This window comes from Megascapheus bottae, chromosome 7 (genome assembly GCF_031878675.1).
Source record: "Megascapheus bottae isolate mThoBot1 chromosome 7, mThoBot2.hap1, whole genome shotgun sequence".
Lineage (NCBI taxonomy): Eukaryota > Metazoa > Chordata > Mammalia > Rodentia > Geomyidae > Megascapheus > Megascapheus bottae.
In genome coordinates this window covers 39,711,563-39,733,573 of record NC_143515.1, presented here as the reverse complement: position 1 = coordinate 39,733,573, position 22,011 = coordinate 39,711,563, and the positions used below count along the sequence as shown (strand labels likewise).

At 38.6% G+C, this 22,011-nt stretch overlaps 1 protein-coding gene across 4 annotated transcripts in view; it reads left to right on the top strand.

The window, feature by feature from the left end:
• The window catches only part of Aftph (aftiphilin), a 62,061-nt gene that overhangs the window by 6,987 nt on the left and 33,063 nt on the right, over window positions 1-22,011 (top strand). For all 4 annotated transcript variants that reach the window (XM_090336813.1, XM_090336812.1, XM_090336814.1 and 1 more), the window contains exon 2: window positions 16,568-18,492. In XM_090336813.1, coding sequence (XP_090192939.1) covers window positions 16,600-18,492 — 1,893 coding nt within the window. In that variant the 5' untranslated portion in view covers window positions 16,568-16,599. The remainder of the gene's footprint in view (window positions 1-16,567; window positions 18,493-22,011) is intronic.

Here is a 22,011-nt window from a genome sequence, read left to right as displayed (position 1 = left end):
GAGGATGAAGGAGGATGAATACTTAGTGTGCATATGTGAAACCAGAACAATGGAGCTTACCAAGTTTGACATGGGGAGAGTGGAAAGAAGGAGATTGATGGAGAGGAAAAGACTAACCAAGGTACATTGTAGAAAGTAAGAATTTAAGTATATAATACCTCATCTCAACAAAACAGGCATAGTAGGTCAAGGCTATCATCTCAGCTAAAACAAGATGGGTAAATAGGACGAAGGTTCAGGATGGCATAAATAATCAGAGCAATAAGGTCTAGAGGCAGGATTAAGTGGTTTAGTGCCTGCCTGGCTAGTACAAAGCCCTGTGTTCAAAAACCACAGAGAGAGAGAGACAGACAGACAGACAGACACACACACACACACACACACACACACACACACAGACAGAGAGACAAAGTGACAAAGATTTTCAACTCATTTTGGGAGGTACTAGGGCTGGAACTTAGGGCCTTATACTTCCTAGGTTGGTATGATATCACTGTGCCATGCCTTCAGTCCTAGATTTCACTGGCTGTTCTTGTTTCTGAACCAAGCACCATGCTGAGACATCCGCCTCTACTTTTAAGCTTCCTATCTTAACTGAAATCAGTGGCATGAACTTTGGTTTCCAGCTGTGATCTGTGGAGTCCCAAAGGTTTTTCTGCAGGGGCTGGCCTGGCACCCAAATCTTCTCAGTGTCAGTCTCACATAGAGCTTGAGATGGCAAGTTCATGCCATGATACCTATCTATGGGTTGAGAAAGGGTTGTGTAAACTTTTCTGGCAAGGCTAGCCTCAAATATGATCTTCCCATTCCTAACCTTTCAAGCAGCTAAGATTCTAGGTGTTAGCTACAGTGCTTGGCTTATTTTGTGTGTATGTGTATATGTATGTGTGCACACCAATCCTGGGCCTTGCTGCTCAAGATTACCACTCTACTACTTGAGTTAGCTTCACTTTTGACTTTTTAGTGGTCAATTGGAGGTAAGTCTCTGGAACTTTCCTACCTGGGCTGGCTTCAACCCATGATCTTTAGATCTCAGTCTCCTGACTGGCTAGGATTACAGATCAGAGTCACTAGTACCTGAGGATGAGAATCTTCCTCCTCCTCCTCATTTTAATTGTTATTTTTGTTCCTTAAAAAAAAATTAGCTGTGGGGGCAGGAGTTTGGCCTAGTGGTAGAGTGATTACCTAGCACGCATGAAGACCTGGGATTGATTCCTCAGTACTCATGAAGACCTGGGATTGATTCCTCAGTACCAGAAGTGATACTCTGGCTCAACTGGTAGAACACTAGCCTTTAAGAAAGCCCAAGAACAGTGCTCAGGCCCTGAGTTCAGTCCCCAGGACTGGCAAAATAAAATTAAATTAAAAATTAGCGGGGTTCCAGTGGCTCATATCTGTAACCCTAGCTTCTCAGGAGGCTGAGATCTAAGGATGGCAGTTCAAGGCCAGTGCAGTCAATGAGACTCTTTTCTCGAATTAATCACCAGAAAACCAGAAGTGGCGCTGTGGCTCAGAGCCTTGAGTATAAGCTTTGGGACAGCATCCAGGCCCTGAGTTCAAGCTTTGAAGACTGACCAAATAAAAAGAGAAAAGAAAAGAAAAAAAAATTATCAGGCAGGATGGACATTGGCTTACATCTTTCATCTAAGCTACTTAGGAAGCTAAGATCTGAGACTCACAGTTGGAAGGTAGCTTGTGTAAAAAAGTCTCTTTTTTTCTTCAATTAACCACCAGAAAGCCAGAATTGGAGCTGTGGCTCAAGTGATAGAGTTAAAAATGAACAAATCAAACCTCAGCGATAGTACTGAACCATTGGTTTTAGAGCATAAAAGGGGAGAAAATTTGAAAGCAAAGATGGTATGATTTGCTTTGTCAATAAATAAAAGAGGTCAAAGTAAAGAAGGAAGATAAACTTGACAGCAAGCATGACCTAGTGAAAAGAACACAGCTCAAATGTTAAGAGCCCTACTTTCCACGCGTAAGGATCTTGTATGATGTTTATCCCACAGTAACTCAATAGTTGTAAGTGATCTTCATTTCTCTAGTCGTCATAGAAAACTTCATTCCTGAGTAGAGTTTTAAAAGCTTAGTAAATAGGTTCTTTGCACAAAGACAAGAAATTAGAAGAGAAGACACATGTAGCAACTTAGAGATAACATGGTACCAGAGGAAGACACCAAAAGTACTTTTGTCTGTCTAGAGCAAGGAAGAACTCTTAGATATGTTGACTTAAAGTAGTTTCATAGAATAGAATAGTTCTGGCTAAAAATAATGAGGTCCTGATAAGATATAGGGTGTGGAATATAAAAACAAATATGATGGGCTGTTGAATGTAGCCTAACAGTAGAGTGCTCACTTCACATGCACAAAGCCCTGGGTTCAATTCCTCGGTATCACAAACACAGAAAAAGCTAAAAGTGGTACTGTGGCTCAAGTGGCAGAGATCACTAGCCTTGAGCAAAAAGTGCCCAAGGATACTCAGGCCCTGAGTTCAAGCCCTAGGACTGGCCAAAAACAAATATGATGAGAGATATTAAAGAGGCAGAATCTTGTGGTTGATTTACTTTGTGGGAGGTGGCAAAGGAGGGGAGCAGTGAGGGATAGTAGATTTTTGGACTTAGAATTCAGAATATTATATAGGAACAAATGTTTTCTGTTTTTGACTTTACCTTTGAGAGTGGAGAGTAAGAGGTGTTTCCAGGAAATTTGGGTAAGCAGATCTAGATGTCAAGCTGCCCAGAGATAGAGGGTCAGCCATTTTAAACATAAAAGCAAGGGCTGGGAGTTTGGTCTAGTGGTAGAATGCTTGCCTAGCATGCACAAAGCCCTGGGTTCCATTCCTCAGTACCATTCCTCAGTACCGCATACATAGAAAAAGCCATGTGGTGCTATGGCTCAAAGGGTAGAACCCAAGGACAGTGCACAGGCTCTGAGGTCAAGCCCCAGGACTGGAAAAACTAACTAACTAAATAATGCAAACGGTAGAGGAGATTTCTAAGGGATAAGCACATAGGAAAGAGAGGCTTGGAGAACACTTAACAAGTATGAAACAAGCAGAAGCAGATCATTAAAAGAGAAGACAACATATATAACTAGGAAACAAATGTCACTCAGGAATGCTTTTTCTCAAAAAAAAATTCTTAAAAAAATAATTTAGACCTTTCCTCCTGTTAGTTTTAGCGTTTAAAATTTTTGGAACCCTGCCCCCTTCCCTGTCTTTCTTTGGCACTGCCAGGGTTTTAACTACCTTGCATGCTTCCTCATGACTGGTACTTTTACCACTTGAGTCATATCTTCAGGTTAAGCTTTTGTTGGGTATTCTGGAGATGGAATCTTTTGGACTTTATTGCCCGGCTGGCTTTGAACTGGTATCCTCTGATCTCAGCCTTTTGAGTAGACAAGAGTCACTGGTCTTAGCAAAAGTGGTTTTATTTATTCACTTCCTTTTTGGTAGCTATATAAGTTTTTAGTTGATTATTTTACTAAAAATACTAGAATGAATATTTTTGGAAATATTTTTGCATGCTTGGATGAATACATATCCAAATATATCTGTGTAGATGAAATTCTTAGTTAAGAGAATATACAGCCAGGCATCAGTGGCTCATGCCTATAATCCTGACTACTCAGGTGTCTTGAGATCTGAGAATCATGGTTTGAAGTCATCCCAGGGAGGAAAGTTCTGAGACTCCTATCTCTAACCACCAAAGAAAAGGAAGTAGAACTGTGGCTCAAGTGGTACAGCACTAGCCTTGAGGTAGGGGGAAAAAAAAAGCTCAGGGACAATGCCCAGCTCCTGAGTTCAACCCCCAGGACTGGCTTCCCCCTAACCCCAAAAGAATGTTACAATATTTTGATACATTGTTAAATTGTCATAGGGTATATGAACCAGTATATACTCCTACCAGAAGTAAGTTTTAGAGAACTTTTTTTTTTTTTTTTTTTTTTTTTTTTTTTTGCCAGTCCTGGGCTTGAGCTCAGGGCCTGAGCACTGTCCTTGGACTTTCTCAAGGCCAGAGCTCTACTACTTGAGTGTCAGCACCACTTCCAGCTTTTTTTCTACATATGTGGTACCAAGGAATCGAACCCGGGTCTTTGTGCATGCTAGGCAAGCACTCTACCATTAGGCCAAACTCCCAGCCCCAGTTGTAGAGAACTTTTACATTGAAGATACTTCCAAAGAATTTTGTGTGTGTGTATGGTGCTGAGGTTTGGAGCTAGTTCTTTAACATATAGTAGGTAAGCACTCTACCAATCAGCTACATCTAAAACTGAATGTCAGCAAGCCTTAAAATGTTGACAAATGACTCCTGAAAGTGGAAATAATTAAAATTTTCCGAACTATTTGTTTTGTATAATGTGTGTTGGGTTTAAAATTTTTACTTGCTTCCTAGATTGAAAATAGCATGAATTGGATGAAAAAAATAAACATTTTATAACTTATCCAAAATCATATAAAGAGGGAAAACATATAACCAACTAATTGTAAACTTCAGATCAGGAAACCCTGTTCACACCACTTGTTATGCTGGAAGCAATTTAGAGGAATTGGAAAGAGGAAGTAAAGGTGATTCTTTTTTATATTTCCGAGTAGGACTTATTTCTAGTTTTAACATCAGTTTAGGGAGTCATGACCAACTTTTACATAAAAACGAAATCCATCTGTGAACAACCTGAGTGCACACAGTGAACACTGATTTTTGAAACTTAAAAAATACCTATTCTGGGTCCTACATAAGATGAGTTCTTTGGATTATGTGGGGGGAAATTGGAAAATTCTTCTTTATATGACAAGCTAATTCTCAAGTTATGTTTAACCAAAAGTATTTGGTAGGTTGCAAATAGTGTTTTGTACTTTTTGCTTTTAGCCTTTACTCTTTCTACCTCCTGGGGAAAAGTAAAACTTTAAGCTAACAAGGCATTAAAACGGTCGCCTGGCTAGAAATCTGTTTGCCATGGAATTCTTTCCATAGTTTGCAAGGAGTTATCAGTACAGAGTCTACCTGGATATTGACAAAGCCTTGTTTTATAATTCCTTCAAGAGTGTCTTTGTGGTTTCTTATCCATGACTGACGTTTAATTTTTTTTTTAAGGCTGGTTTATTTTCTAGTTTCTTTCTGCCATTTCTTGTATGCCTACATCATCTTTACTGAGTGATCAGATGAAAATTTAAAATTAAAATAAAATGAATATTACTTGGGAAAACTTAATTGGGGGTGAATCTGCTATTGTCTAGACAGGCAATGTTTTAAGGCCATATTTATGAGTTTTAGATTATCTAGAACATTGCCACTTCCTTATCTGTCAGCTCAGGTAATTGAATTCTAACTGCATTTGGTTGCACTTTTATAACTTTAGTAGATAATTCTTTTTCTAAAAGATGAGTTGCTCTTATGGTAGGTATTTATATATAATTGTATGTAGAACAGTACCGCCAAACAAAGAACAGGTGCCAGTGTGTGCATTTTTTAGTTAAACATTGCAATATTTAGTTGAAAGTCCACAAAGTTGTTTGTGATGATTTTAAAAAGAATTTTTCTTGCTGTATCCTAGTCTCTTAAGGTTTATTTGATCAGTCTAGAAACATACAGCAAGAAATATTAATTTTAAATTAATTTAAAATTCAAGAAAAAAAATTAAAGCATGTCAGCTATTCATATCAGCTAATTGCAGAAATGCTTGTAGGATTTTTCATAAAGTACTAGAGAAAATTTCTGGGGGAGCAGAGAAAGAGAACAAGGGGAATTAGCTGGGCTAACCAGAGTAAGTAGCATCGCTATCTCTAAAGTGATGCCTCCATGTATGCTGAAAAATTGCTTCAAAGCAATTAGGTCTGTTAAAAACACACTAACAGGGGCCTGGAGTTTGGCCTAGTGGTTAAAGTGCTTGCCTAGCATGCATGAAGACCCGGGTTCGATTCCTCGGTACCATATGTAGAAAAAAGCCGGAAGTGGTGCTGAGGCTCAAGTGGTCGAGCTCTAGCCTTGAGAAAGTCCAAGGACAGTGCTCAAGCCCAGGACTGGAAAAGAAAAAAGAAAAAAAAACACACACACTAACAAATTTTTGTCTTTTTGAGTCCTCCCCTCCCCCAGCATCTTTAATATATATACCACCCCTCTCAATATATTTTTTTCCTCTAGATAGGTTATAGTACAAAGAGTTGCATTCATTTTCTTCCACATTCATCACATTTCAGCCCAGTTTCCCACAGATCATACTTCTTTAGCTTGACTGGATTTGTGTATTTCCTAACCTTATTTGGTAGGAACACCGAGACCAGAGTTACTGAACACATTCAAGAGCAGTCAGAATAAATGCAAGAACAATAATGTATTCAGCCCCTACCTACTGTGCACTTGGCCCTGAAGATTCAGTGGCAGCCACAGAGGCCTATGTCTTGACACATAACATTCAGTCTTGATCTCAAGTGACTTACAGGAGCAGTTCAATGGAGTGGTAGGATGGAAGCCAGAGGTATGCCAGAGTTGAGGACTTAGTGGGGAGATTAGAAGTAGAGATAGTGTTTGTACAGTTCCCTGTCAAGAAGTGCTCTGTGGTGAGGTTAACCAGAGGAGCACAGAGGGAGATCTTTTGTTTTGTTTGATTTGTTTTGAGGGTTGAGTCGTGACCACCTTTTAGCTGAAGAGAAAGCATTACTGGCCATGAAGAAACTCAGAGTCCCGGAACAAAGAGAAAGGTCCGGGGATCCTCTATATATGAGATTGTAGATGTAAGCAATGCCTTTTGTTGTTGTTGTTGTTGTTTTTAGTGAAAATACATAAATTGGAAGTCATTCTTCTGCTTCTTTAGATGGTTTTTTTTTTTTGTCGGTCATGAGACTTGAACTCTGGGCCTGGGCACTGCTCTTCAGCTCAAGGCTAGTGCTCAACCACTTGAGCCACAGTGTGACTTCCTGGTTTGTGTTTTGTTTTTCTTTTTAGCCTATAATAATTTTTATATTCCATCTTTGGATGAAAATAGAGCTAAAGTAAATATCTGTGACTGTTTCCTGTGCATACTGGGGTGAGAAAAAAATGTGACTTTTAGAGAATATGCCAATTTTTTTAACAATGTTTTCTCCCCTCCCCCATATCAGTCATGTATATCTTTGAGGAATATATAGTTTCTACATATTAATGATACTTTTCATTCCATCCAGCTTTTTTGCAGTACTGGTGTTTGAACTCAGGGTCTTGTGCTTGCCAGGCATGCATTCTTCCACTTCACCCAGATTCTACCATTTGACTCACACAGCTCCACTTCCAGTTTTTTGGTTGTTACTTGGAGATAAGAGTCTCACAGATTTTCCTGACTAGGCTAGCTTGGAACTATAGTCTTCTTATATGGCCTTCGTGACTGACTTATAGGTGTGAGCCACCAGCTTCCAGTTTGGTATAAGTTACTGTGAAACAGTTTTCCAGATACACCTTCATTAATAAAGTATGAGAATTACAGTTGTTCCTTGCCAAAGTGATTGTGATAAGAATAATTTAGTTTTCATTTAGCCATTTATTTTTTGTTTTTTTCATATATTTTTAAATTGTAATTAATAGAAGGGTTACATTATATTCACCAGATAGAAGGTGCATTACTTCATAAACCCTTTCTCATGACATGGTCCCCATTTCCCTCCCCCCCCACTCATCTTGACTTCCCCCCTTCCCTATCCAATTTCAATTAACCAATTAAGCATATAAAAATATATCAGATAACAAGGTGAAATATTGTAACAATATGAGATAACCAAGGGACAGCAAAAGAAATGAGAGATAACATGGTATATTAAGGACAACAGTCCTAGCCATTTATTTTATTGTGCTTTTTTGTTTTCTTGTTTTCTTTTGTTTGAGATCGAGTATTACTGTTGTAGCTCAGGCCAACCTGGAGCTGACAGCCCTCCTGCCTCAGCCTCCCAAAGGGCTAGGATAAGCCACCCAAGTGAGGAATGAGCCATGATTCCTGGTTCTTAATGTAGTTTTATTGGTGGTGGTGGTTTTTGTGTGTGTGTTTTGTCTTTTGATGGTCCTGAGGCTTGATGAACTCTGGGTCTGGTCGCTGTCCCTGAGCTCTTCAGCTCAAGACTAACACTCCACCACTTTGAGCCACAGTGCCATTTCAGGTTTTCTGGTGGTTAGTTGGAAATAAGTGTCTCCTGGACTTTTGTGTCTGGCTGGCTTTGAACTGTGATCTCAGCCTCCTGAGTAGCTAGGGTTACAGGTGTGAGCCACTGGTGCTCAGCTGAGAACCTATTTTTAAATGGCAAAAATCTCAGGCAATTTTGCCTGTTGACTAGAGCTTCCAGCCTGCTGACATTTCGTCTCTTCTTTTCCATGGCCATTTCAGAAGTCCTTTTTCAAGTGCAGCTTCTCTTCTGGTAAATGATTAATGTTGTATCACCTTCACACATACTGTGCTTTGTTACCCAGGCTGCTAATTTGGCATAGGGCTCAAGTTTATTACTGATCACTATGGGACTTCTAGATAGTTTCTCTGGCTTACATTACCTTTTGTCATCTGTTTGTTTTATGTTTCTTGGGGTTTTTTTTTGCTTCTTGTTTTTTTTTTGTGGGGGGTGGGGGAGCAGTGTTAGTCATAGGGCTTGAACTCTGGGCTTAGACGCTGCCCCTTAGCTCTTCAGCTCAAGGCTACTGCCCTACCCCTTGAGCCACAGCACCACTTCCAGTTTTCTCCCAGGCTGGCTTTGAACTGTGATCTTCAGATCTCAGCCTCCTGAGTACCTAGGATTACAGGCATGAGCTACCACACCTGGAGTCCTTTGTCATCTTATAAGTCTGTGATTTTCCATAAACAAATCTTCAAAGTACCCTGCTCTGACTTTTAGCATACTCTATTTATTACCCAAAATGAGAACCCTGTGCCGAATATTTGCATTTATTGTGGCTGGAATGTTCCCTAGCTACCAAGGTCTATTACATGTTTACTCCCTTTTAGCAGATCTTGGACTAAGCTGACACAGAAACAGCAAGTTAAACACAGCCCTGGCACTCCCTCTGGCTCTCCATCTTCCTCTCCCTGCCCACCCCACCTCTTGTTCAGGATGGGCATACTTTGTAGTGTTGGATAAGTACTTCATTCCAAACAATGAGGAACAGTTTTGGAGTTTGTTGTATGCCAAGTACACTATTAAAGTAGCTTATCTATTCCCCACAACTCTCTCTTTAAAAATTTCTCTTAAGTAGAGGTAGTTATTTAAACTCCACATTTTCTGTGTTTAAAAGAAAGTGAATTATCTAAGTCAAACTTAATTTGTAATTCATTATACAAGTAATAACTTCCATTAATAAAGCTACTTTTAAGTAAAGTTGGCCTGTACATGAGAATGTTCTGGAAAGGCCTGAGATATTCTTTGTTGGTAGAAACTTTGCAGTGGCATATTTTCTCCCTCCCTCCCTCCCTCCCTCCCTCCCTCCCTCCCTCCCTCCCTCCCTCCCTCCCTCCCTCCCTCCCTCCCTCCCTCCCTCCCTCCTCTCTCTCTCTCTCTCTCTCTCTCTCTCTCTCTCTCTCTCTCTCTCTCTTCTTTTGCCAGTCCAGGGGCTTGAGCTCAGGGCCTGAACACTGTTCTTGGGCTTTCTCAAGGCTAGTGCTCTACCACTTGAGCCACAGCATTACTTCCAGCTTTTTTCTATGTATGTGGTACCAAGAAATCGAATCTGAGTCTTCATGCATGTTAGGCAAGCACTCTACCACTAGGCCAAACTCCCAGCCCGGCATATATTTTCTGATGGTTTCTGAAGGGTTAAGTTGAACCAGAATCAACCACTGCTTCAACATCTGCTAGAGAACATAACGCAGCCAATGTTCTTCCTATTCATAGGACTCAAGATTGAGAAGTACAGGAATGTCTGTAACATGAAGGGGGAAATAGACTCATCTCCAGTTAATCACCAGAAAACCGGAAGAGGTGCTGTGGCTCAAAGGTTAGGGTGGTAGCCTTGAGCTGAAGAGAAGTTCAAGTCCCACAACAAACAAACAAAAAAAAAAAGTTTTAAAACTAAGGTATATTGTATACCCCTGTTATTGGAATCATTATTCTGAATAGCTAAAAAATGGAAGCAACCCAAGTGTCCACTAACAAGTAAAAAGTGGTACTGTATGCATATGATATTATTCTGCCTTAAGACATTACAGTACAGTGAATGCTAAACACTTTATTTTTTTTCCTTAGTGGTAGGACTTGAACTCTGGGCCTGGCCTCTGTCCCTGAGCTTGTCAGTTCAAGGCTACCCCCCTACTCCCTTAGCCACAGCGCCACTTCTGGTTTTCTGGTGGTTAATTGGACTTTAGTGCCCAGTCTGGCTTTGAATCGCAATCCTCAGATCTCAGCCTCCTGAGGAGCTAGGATTACAGGCATGAGCCACCATGTCTAGCTAAATACTTTATGCTAAGTGAAAGAAGACTAAGGAGTCATTATTTAAGGGGTACAGAGATATTCGCTATTTTGGAAAATGTAAAGGTTCTGGGTAAGTTTGGACGACAGTGGTTATACAACAGTGTGAATGTGCTTATTGTCAGAGAGCTATGCAAAGACATGGCCAAGGCCCTGTAATCCTACTATTGGAGAGGCTGAAGCAGGAGGATCTCAGATTCAAGAACTATAGTAATGATACCATGTCTAAAATAATAAAATATATATGTGTGTGGTGTGTGTGTGTATATACATATATATGTATGTATATATATATATATATATATATATATATATATATATATTTGCTGGCCAGGTAACAGTGGTTTTAACCCTGTAATCCTATCTACTTTGGAAACTGAAACCTGGAAGAAGGCAGTTCAAAGCCAGCAGCCCAGGCAGACAAATCTGTGAGACTCCCATCTCCAAAATGATGAACAAAAGTAAGGTTGGAAGGTAGTAGAATGCCAGTGGAGCAATCTAGCCAAGCAAGCAGGTGGCACTGAGTTCAAACCCCAGTACTAGCAAGATTAAAAACAACGAAAGAAAGAAATGCTGGGCACTGGGGGCTCATACCTGTAATCCTAGCTAGTCAGGAGTCAGAGATCAGAAGGATTGTAGTTCAAGGCAAGGCCAGTCTAGGCAAAGAAGTAATTTACAAGATCCCAACTCAACAGAAAAAAAGCTTGTCATGTTGGTACACATCTGTTATTCAAGCTTCTGTGGAAAGCATAAATAAGAGTCCCAGTCCAGACTAGACAGGGCAAAAAGCAAGATCCTGTTAAAAAATAAACATGAAGGGCTGGGAGTTTGGCCTAGTGGTAGAGTGCTTGCGTAGCATTCACAAAGACCTGGGTTTGATTCCTTGGTAATACATACATAGGAAAAATGGTGCTTGTGGGGCTCAAGTGGTAGAATTCTAGCCTTGAGAATGCCCAAGGATATCACTCCAGCCCTGAGTTCAAGCCACAGGACTGGCAAATAAGTAAATAAATAAATAACTGAGCAGAACTGGGGTCATGACTCACATAGTAGCCCACCTGCTTGGTAAGTGCCGGGACCCTGAGTTCAAACTCTAGTACCATCCTTGGCCCCTAAATAAGAAACTCCTCTAATGCTATTACTTTACAAAAAAAAAATCATTTTGAAACAGTCACAAATTCAAATACAAATAAACATTTTTCTGGAACAACTTGAAACTGTGTTGTCAACCGCCCTGTGGCCCTGAATTCAAGCCCCAGGACTGGAAAGAAACAAATATATGTTTCTCCTATGTTTTCTTCAAGTACTAGGATCATATATTGAGATTTTTGGTGCATTTCAAGTATTTTTTTGTACAGTGTAAAGGATAGGAGCCTATCTTTTGTCCAATGTATAATTTTGACACGTTTGTTTAGAACCTGCAGATAGATGCATGGATTATTTCTTCATTCTCCATCTCATCTGGCCCTCTAGTACATTTTGAAATCTGCTATAATGGTTCCAGCATTACCTCCCCTCCCCATCAATATTGATTTGGCAATTAGAGATCTTTTGTGAGTTTTGGGAGGCTTTCTCCCTAGTTCTGTGAAAATTGAGGATTGTGTTAAATATATAAGTTTTTTGGGGTATGTGGCCACTTAATTAAAATGATTTCTTCCTATTTATAAATGTGAAGATCTTATCTTTGAATAGCATCTTTAATATCTTACTTCAGTGTTTTATAATTTTCATTGTAGAGGTCTTTCACCTCCTTGGTTAGATGTTTTTCCTAGTCTTTGTTTTGTGTGTTTGGTGGTTTTTCATATATATTATTTTTAACTTTTCTTTTCTGGTACTGGGGATCAAACCCAGGAGTTTGTGCTTGCTAGGTGATCATTTTGCCCCTGAGCTAGGTTTTGTTTTGGCTTTTTTGTTTTTTGGGGATGTGAATGGGATTGTTCTGTGGATTTCTTTGTTAGTTCATTATTGATATACAGGAAAAACTGGTTTTGTTATTTTGTGTTGATTTGTATCCTGTGAACTGCTGATTTTGTTCATTAGTTCTAAGAGACTTTTGATAGTGAGTTTTCAGGCTTTTTTATGAATCGTATCTGCACTAAAGGAATTTTACTTCCTCCTTTTGTGTTTGTCTTTTTTCTTATGCCACATTGTGCTAAAATTTCAAGTTGCATATTGAATAAGAGTAGGAAGAGCAGACATCTTAATCAGTTTTCTTCTTTAGAAATAATGCTTTCAGTTTTCCCAATCATGATGGTATTGGCTATGAATTTGTAATAAGTAACTTTGTGTGTGTGTGCGCCAGTCTTGGGCTTGAGCTCAGGGCCTGAGCACTATCCGTGGGCTTTCTCAAGGCTAGTGCTCTACCACTTGAGCCACAGCACCACTTCCAGCTTTTTCTGTGTATGTAGTACCAAAGAATTGAACCTGGGTCTTCATACATGCTAGGCAAGCATTCTCCCACTAAGCCAAACTCCTGGCCCCTGCGATATTAATATTCAGATATTGTCCTTTTGTGCTTGGTTTGTTGAAGATTTTCATCATGAAGAAGAGATGGTGGATTTTGTTAAATGCTTTTTCTAATAAAAAAAGAAAATTAGAAATTCATTTGTCTTTTTTTTGTCATTGATATTTGTATTTGGTATTTCATTGATTTGTTTTTGGCCAGTCCTGGGGTTTGAGCTGAGGGCCTGGGACACTTTTTGCTCAAGGCTAACGCTCTTCTACTTGAACCACAGTACCACTTACTAGTCATCTTTTCTTTGTTGAGAGACTCAATCTCATTGCTTGTTATCAGTCTTTTTAAATATTTTTTATTCTCGTTTCTCTTTTGGTAGGTTGCATTTGTTTAGAAATATGTCTACTTCTAGGCTTTCTAATTTATTGGCATATTATTTTTCAAAACATCCCTATAATTTCACTGCTGTCTCTTGTACTATATGCTTTTTTGTCTGGGGTTTTATTTATTTAGCTTTAATTTTTCTTGCAGATTGTTTTAGCAAACCTTAGGGTTTTTAAGGTATAGAATCATATCTGCAATAAGGATAATTTTACTTCCCCTTTCATATAAGTATCCATTTTTTGATGGTCAATTTTATCTTTTCAAAGAACCATGTTTTTGTTTCATTGAATCTTTGTATTGTTCTTTGGGTGTTATTTTAATGCAGGTTTTTTTTTTCTGTTGGTCTTGGGTTTGTCTAGTTCTTTTTTCCAAAACCTTGAGATGCACATCATTTGGCTATTTATTTAAGAAATCTTTTCTAACTGACTGCTCTTAGTACTACCTCTTCTGGATACCCTTAATTCTAGTAGGTTTTTTTCATTTAGCTAGTTTTTAATCACTCCTCATCACTTCATTGACCAGATTTTTGTTTAAAGGTGTATTATTGGGCTAGGTTGTGGCTCAGTTGGTAGAGCAACTGCCTAACAAGCATAGTTTCCGAAGTTCAAGCTCCAGTATTACCAAAACAGTATATTGTTCAGTCTCTCTATGTATTTATGTAATTTCCATACTTCTTTTTGCTGTTAATTTCCTTCCTTCTCCTCTTCCTTTTATTCTTCCTTTTTTCCCTTTCATGCATTATTTGTGTGTGTATATACACACACACATATTATACACACACATATGTCAGTACTGGAACATGAACTCAGGTCCTGGCTACACAAGCTACACCTCTACTTAGGATTTTTGTTGTTTTGTTTTTTATTTTGTTGGTTTTGTTGTTGGTTAACTGAAGATAACAATCTCATGGACTTTTTCTGACTTGGCTAGCTTTGAACCATGATCCTCAGGTCTTAGCCTCCTAAATAGCTAGGATTACAGCCATGAGCAACAAACATCTGGTTGATTCTAGTTTCATTCTATTTGATAAAATAGAAAAAATCATTTTAGGATTTTTATACTTGTTAAGGATTTGTTTTATGGCCCACATACGAAAACAGTCACTTGTTAAAAGAAATTTCTATTTGTACAGTTGATCTATGACAAAACTATGATTTTTATGGGGGGGTTCCCCATAATCTGTTAGAAAAAATGCGGTGACGTCACCCAGTATTATTATTTTGGCCTATCTTTTGTTTGTGGAAATGTGATTTTCTTACAGTTGTGACATGTGTATTTATAGGTACTTGGTAAATGTTTCCTTTATCAAAATGTTGTAATCTTTTCTAACTGGTTTTGTCTGCTAATCAGATATTAAAGTTGCTCCTGATGTATAAGAAACTGTCTGTCTATCAAAGTATGTTGTTTAAAAGTTCTTGGGTTGCCAGGAGAGGTGTCTCATGCCTGTAATCCTAGCTACTCAGGAGGCTCACATCTGAGGATCTCAGTTCAAAGCCACCTCTCATCTCCAATTAACCACTAGAAAATGGAAAATGGGGCTGTGGCTCAAGGGGTATGGCAGTAGCCTTTCGTTGAAGAGCTCAGGGACAATGCCCAGGCCCAGAGTTCAAGCCCTATGACCTACCCCCCCCTCCAAAAAAAAAAAAAAAGATAAGAAAGTTCTTGGGTTGGCTTGAAAGTGAAAGAGGAGCTACTCTGGGATAAGGAAGGATTTTTGAAATAAAAGGTTTTGTCTTAACTGGCTTTTCCAGGCAGAATTAAGATATACCTCAGAAGACAAACTTATTAAGTTGTTCAAGAAATAACCCCAGGATATTTGAAGTTGCTTGTGTACTGTTAATCTTATCTCAAAGTCTTTTAATGTTAATGCCTTATGTAAATACTTATTACCCTATTCAAACTAGCTGATAGTAAACCTGAATTCAGGTTTTGAAAGATTACTTAGATAGATGTAATAATTTAGATTGGCAGTTGAAATAACGTCATCCCATGCCCTCATTAACTTCAGATTTTCTGCTGAGAAATCTGTTATAAAGATTGATTTGCCTTGGTCTTGAAATCATAGCACATATATCTTTTTCTTTTTCTTTTTTTTTTTTGCTAGAAGTTGTAGGGCTTGAACTCAGGGCCTGAGCACTGTCCTTGGACTTTTCTCAAGGCTAGAGCTCCACCACTTCAGCCATAGCATCACTTCCAGCTTTATTCTATGTATGTGGTACTGAGGAATCAAACCCAGGTCTTCCTGCATGCTAGGCAAGCATTCTACTACTAGGCCAAACTCCCGGCCCTCTAAGGCTTGCTCTTTTTGAGGAAATTTCTCTCTATTGAATTGCTATATCATATCCTGCATTATATTCATTAATATATTCATTTTTTTTTTGCCAGTCCTGAGCTTGAGCTCAGGGCCTGAGCACTGTCCTTGGACTTTCTAAAGGCTAGAGCTCTACCACTTGAGCCTCAGCACCACTTCTGGCTTTTTTCTATGTATGTGGTACTGAGGAATCGAACCCGTGTCTTCATGAATGCTAGGCAAGCACTTTTACCACTATGCCAAATTCCCGGCCCAATATATTCATTTTTTTAAGTTTACAAAAGTGTAGAAGCAGTATGCATTCAGTGTAAACCATACTTGCTTGGAATTTAGAATTTTGATCTTACCTTGCTTTAGTGATATGCATTAGGATACTCTTATGAACAACATCAAGTGATAGTTCCCCAATGGCATGTGATCATGAGGGTAAATCAGTACATAGTTTTTACATATTTGCCTTACAGTATTCTGTTACTGAGCTGTGGAATTCATTCGATTAAATATTTCAAATACATTTTCAGTTTATGATTATTTTGACTTCTGTGTTTATCGAGATATATGTCATCCTAAGTCAACTATAGAGAAAAATGTGGAAAAGCAAAGTGAAGAAGATATTTGAAAAAGTTGTTAGAAAGTTTTGTGACATATATTAACAATTTATACAAATCCATAAGGCTAGCACTGAGTCCCCAGTGAATTTGAAAGAAAATTTCACAGAATATGCATGTACTGAAGAGAAAGTTTTATAGTTGTGCTTTTGTAAGTGTATGTTTAAGATTTTCTGTAATATCCAGTTCATTCATGTAATATGAATCTCTTTGATAGTGTTAGATATACTGTAACAGATAAAACTTTTTTGCCAGAAGGTTATATCTGTGTAACGTTATCTGATTGAAAAAATAGTTTAAATATAGTACAAAGCAGTGTAAGTCTGCATTGTTTTAAAATAGGATTGAAAGACTTCTGAAAGATTATGTCATGTGTAATCTACCTTTTTCTTTTTTTAAAGGTGTTAATTAATTACTTGAAAGCAAATAAATAATGGAGCCAGACATCATTCGAATGTATTCTTCATCCCCCCCACCACTAGACAATGGAGCAGAGGATGATGATGATGATGAATTTGGGGAATTTGGTGGATTTTCAGAAGTCAGCCCTTCTGGTGTAGGGTTTGTTGATTTTGATGCACCAGATTATACTCGTCCCAAGGAAGAGTTTGTACCTTCAAACCATTTTATGCCAATTCATGATTTCTCAGAAAATGTAGATAGCCTTACAAGCTTTAAGTCCATTAAAAATGGTAATGATAAAGATATCACTGCTGAACTTCCCAATCCTATGAAAGGACAGTCTGATGTTTTACTTTCTACCACCAGCAAAGAAATAATTTCTTCTAAAACTTCAGATACTTCAGATTTAAATAAAGTAGAACAGAGACAAAATGTTGAAACATCTGCAAGTTTCTCGCCAGGAGATTTTAGAACTGATGTGAACATTGTTCATCAAAACAAACAGTTAGAGAGCTGCAATGGTGAAAAGCCTCCTTGTCTGGAGATTCTAACAAATGGATTTGCAGGGTTGGAAACTGTAAATCCTCAGGGAACAGATGATCTGGACAATGTAGTTAATTCAAAGGGAAGGAAGCCTCTTAGTACTGAGTGCAGTGTAGACTCTACACATAGTCCTGCTGAGGAATTTGCAGATTTTGCCACATTTTCCAAAAAGGAAAGGATACAACTAGAAGAAATGGGATGTGCAATTTTAAATGATCGAGATACGTATGCAACCATTCAGGAAAACAATGAAATTAACAGAGTCAGTGAACTGAATTCTATAAGAGAAATACCTTTAGTTAGAAGGTTTGATGATAAAGGAGACATTGAAGAAGAGCACCAGGTTTGTGCTTCAGAAATCAGCGAAATGACTGACAGAAGTTTCAATGTTGAGGAAAAAGGCCTTCTAACTATGCAAAAGGATGATTTTTTAAATTCAAGTATTCAGCCAGAGACTCAGAACTTGGGAGACTCTGCTGATAATTCAGACACCATTAGGAGGGAACAATGTAAAACTGAAGAAAACTTTGATTTGTTTACTTCTAAATGTACTGAGCTATGCATAGATTCTATTAAAACTTCTGATGCTGATGAAGTTAGTTCTTCCAAAGAAGAAAATAGAAAGTTTACTACTTACCAAAGCCCTCACATTGATCTCACTGAAGAAAATGTGTTGGATGAATCTGTAAGTATAAAAAATGGCGATAGTAGTAACGACTTTGTGACTTGCAGTGATACAAATGAAGATGAATTTGGCGACTTCGGCACAGCCAGTGGCACCACTCCACCTCTTGTTGCTGGTACTCAAGATTCAATGAGTGATGTCACTTTTGAAGAGTCCTCAGAGCACTTTCCACATTTTAGTGAACCAGGTGACGACTTTGGAGAATTTGGGGATACAAATGCTGTTTCTTGCCAAGAGGAAATATTTACTGAGTCAGACTCAAAACAGACTTCTGATGGCTTATCAGAGGAATGTCAGTTGGCAAGAAAATCTAGTGGAACAGGCACTGAACCTGTTTCAAAACTGAAAAATGAGCAAGATAGTGAATTTGGAGATTTTGATTGTGTGCCAAATATTCGAGATGACAGCAGTGCTTTTCAAGACTCTGATGATTTTGCAGACTTCAGTTCAGCTGGTCCTAGTCAAGCTGTAGATTGGAATGCTTTTGAGGATGAACAGAAAGATGGTTGTTCTTGGGCTGCTTTTGGAGACCAGCAAGCTACTGAATCTTACCATCGAAAGGAAGTTTGGCAGTCACATAGGACAGATGAAAATACGGATATTCTGGGAACCCCCAGGATGCACAGAGTCCCTTCAGGAACTTCTAAAGGCACCGTTGCTAGTGGTCATTTACAGGAGTCAACCATTTCTGTTCAGGTATTTACTAATTTTTTTTCTGTTAATGACATCTTAATTGTTATATAGACTTTTTTTTTTATTCTTTTCATTTCTTTTTTTTGCCAGTCCTGGGGCTTGAACTTAGGGCCTAAGCACTGTCCTTGAATACTTTTTGCTCAAGGATAGCACTCTGCTAGTTGAGCCACAGCGCCACTTCCAGATTTTCTGTGTATGAGGTTCTGGAGAATTGAGCCCAAGGTTTCATGCATGCTAGGCAGGCACACTACCACTAGGCCATGCTCCCAGCTCTTGTTATATACACTTATAATTCAGCTTAAGAAAATTGCAGCTGTGTATCTTTCTGTGTGTTCGTGCACACACACGTGTGTGTACTTCAAATTGAATGTAGAAACTGAGTCCATTAATTTTTTCATTGAGTGCAAGTGGTCTACCATTTGTGGCCTTTTCATGATCAATTTGAAATAGAAGCCTCACAGTCTTTTCTGTTTGGGCTGCCTTCGGACTGCAATCCCTAGATCTCAGTTTACTGAGTAGCTAGGATTGAAGGTATGAGTTACCAGCACCTGCCATACTTGGTGATACTTTTATCCTTAGCAGTTACAGGAATTCACTGACTTGAAGTGTTAGTGAATTTAAATATCATTTATTTAATTTTTTTGTTAGCTAGTTATTCCACTAAATCCTTCTGATTTTACCTTTACATTGATTTTAGAAGGTAGGCTGAGATTTACCAGATTTATTTTAAGCATCAGGGAAAAAGAATGTTAAGTTTGTCTCTCAAAGATCAAGGAAATTGAAGTACAGTTTTGATTGCAGGATTGAAACAGGTAGAATCTAAAACTTCATACTGGGCTGCAATGAAATGAACAGCAGAGAGATAGCAAATTTGGACCTCCTAACATAACACCTACAAAAACATTTGCAATGCAAGTGTGAGATGATGAATTAGTCCTAGAATAAAAAATGGGATGGGCTGACTTATTATTTATTGATTTTCTTCTAATGTGTTATAAGTGTACACATATTTTTTCTCCTCTTGGAGAATAGATGTGTCAGGGAGAACATTTTTACCTCTCAGCACCTATATCTTATTCTCTTATTCTTTGATTCCTTGTGTCAGAGGAACTCAGATCTACAAAAAGTCTGGGATAGCTAAAATGGTTATATATCCATACTCTGATACCCTAATGGAAGTGGTTGTACATCATTGCTTTGGTATTTTCGACACATTATGAGCTTAGAGAAATTACCAGATTGCTAGTTGGTGTACATAGCTGATCACTTTTCAGTTGACTTTGGGTATCTAGGCAGGTTTATTTGCTAATTTAGTTATTACATGGTTTAGCTAAGGCATCTTATTCCTATTGAGTAATTTGTTATTGAGGTGTGGTACCTTGTAATAAGAAAATAAGCTAATTAGCTAGGCACAGTGGCTCACACATATAATCCTAGCTTCTTAGGAGGCTGAGATCTTAGGATTACGGTTCAAAGCCAACCCGGGCACTAAAGACCAAGAGACTCTTATCTCCAATTAACCACTAAAAAACGAGAAGTGGTGCCATGGCTCAATGGGTAGGGCAGTAGCCTTGAGCTGAAGAGCTCAGGGACAGTGCCCAGGCCCAGAGTTCAAGCCCCACAACTGCGAAAAAGAAAGGAAGGGAGGGAGGGAGGGAAGGTGAGAGGGAGGCTAAGAAAGAGCTAATTATAATGCAAAATGAAGACTGTTGGCTTTGACCTAGACACAATCCTGTTTAGTTTCATCTCACTAGTATAGTGTGGCACTAGTATTGAATGATCTTTAATTTGAAATGTTGAACTTTTAATATCATATAATTAATGTTTAAAAGTATAACTACTTCAGATATATGATACTTTGCTTCATACAAATGTATTGAAGTTACTTATGTATAATTTGAAACTGAATGTAGTATATATGGACTTCATGGAATCTGACAGACCTGACTTTGCATCTTGACTTGGTACCTTAAAAGTTTAATGAATGACAAAAGTCTACAGAAATATTAAAAATTCGGAGTATGATTCTATTTGTAAAAATAAAATAAAAACTGTAGCAGGACGCAGTGGCTCACGCCTGTAATCCTAGCTACTCAGGAGGCTGAGATCTGAGGATCAAGGTTCAAAGCCAGCCCGGGCACAAAAGGACCTGAGACTCTTATCTCCAGTTAACCTCCAGAAAAAAACGGGGAAGTGGGGCTTGGCTCAAGGAAGGGTGATAGCTTTGCTGAAGAGCTCAGGAACAGCGTCAAGGCCAAGTGCAAACCCCATGGCCCACAAAACAAAAAAATTAAAACTGTATAAAAGAGGCGATACTTAAGAATTTCTGAGATTTGCTTGGCTCAAGCCTCAAGGCTTCTATTGCTGCAGCATAGACACTTTTTTTTTTTTTTTTGGCCAGTCCTGGAGCTTGAACTCAGGGCCTGAGCACTGTTCTTAGGTTTTCTCAAGGCTAGAGCTCTACCACTTGAGCCATAGCACCACTTCTGGCTTTTTTTTCTATGTATGTGGTACTGAGGAATTGAACCCGGGTCTTCGTGCATGCTAGGCAAGCATTCTACCACTAGGCCAAACTCCTGGCCCCAGACTTTTTTTAAGTATGGGGGCACATATGCACAAATACACAGAGTTACTCTATTCACAATTCTTTTTTGAAACATTAAAAGTTATAAAAGATGTAGGGCCGGGAGTTTGGCCTAGTGGTAGAGTGCCTGCCTAGCATGCATAAAGACCCAGGTTCGATTCCTGGGTACCATATACATAGAAAAAGGCTGGAAGTGGTGCTGTGGCTCAAGTGGCAGAGTGCTAGCCTTGAGAAAAGTCCAAAAACAGTGCTCAGGCCCTGAGCTCAAACCCAGGACTGTCAAAAAAAATAAAATAAAATAACAGACGTAATTAATATGTTATTTCCTTTTTTTCTAACAAAAAAATTTAAAAAGAGAACTTCTTTGGAAGTATGAAAGAAGGTAGCAAAGAAAGAGTAGGGGAGAGGAAGGAGAAACTACAAGCCATTTACAAAATATTAGCCATCAAATTGATAATACTACTAGGGAAATGTTCGCAGCTGAATCTTAACATTGAACTTTGAACATTATCACAAAAATGGTAAACAAGAGACTAGGAATTTGGCCTAGTGGTAGAGTATTTGCATAGCATGCACGAAGACCCAAGTTTGATTCCTCCATATCACATACATAGAAAAAAGCCAGAAGTGGTGCTGTGGCACAAGTGGTAGAACTCTAGCCTTGAGAAAACCCAAGGAGAGTGCTCAGGCCCTGACCCCAAGCCTAGGACCCGGGGAGGGGGGGGTAGGGAAGTAAACAAAATCACTAATAATTTTCTTTGTGCTATCTTGATTAAGTTACTGTTTTTTCTTCAGAAAAATCAGCATTCTTACATAGATTGTAGTCTGTCCTGCATTTCATCTTCATGTATTTAACTACATATATTTGTGCATTTTCTCTTCTGTTTGTGAACACTGACTGAAAATAGATGTAAACAAACTAAAGCAAGTAAGATTTA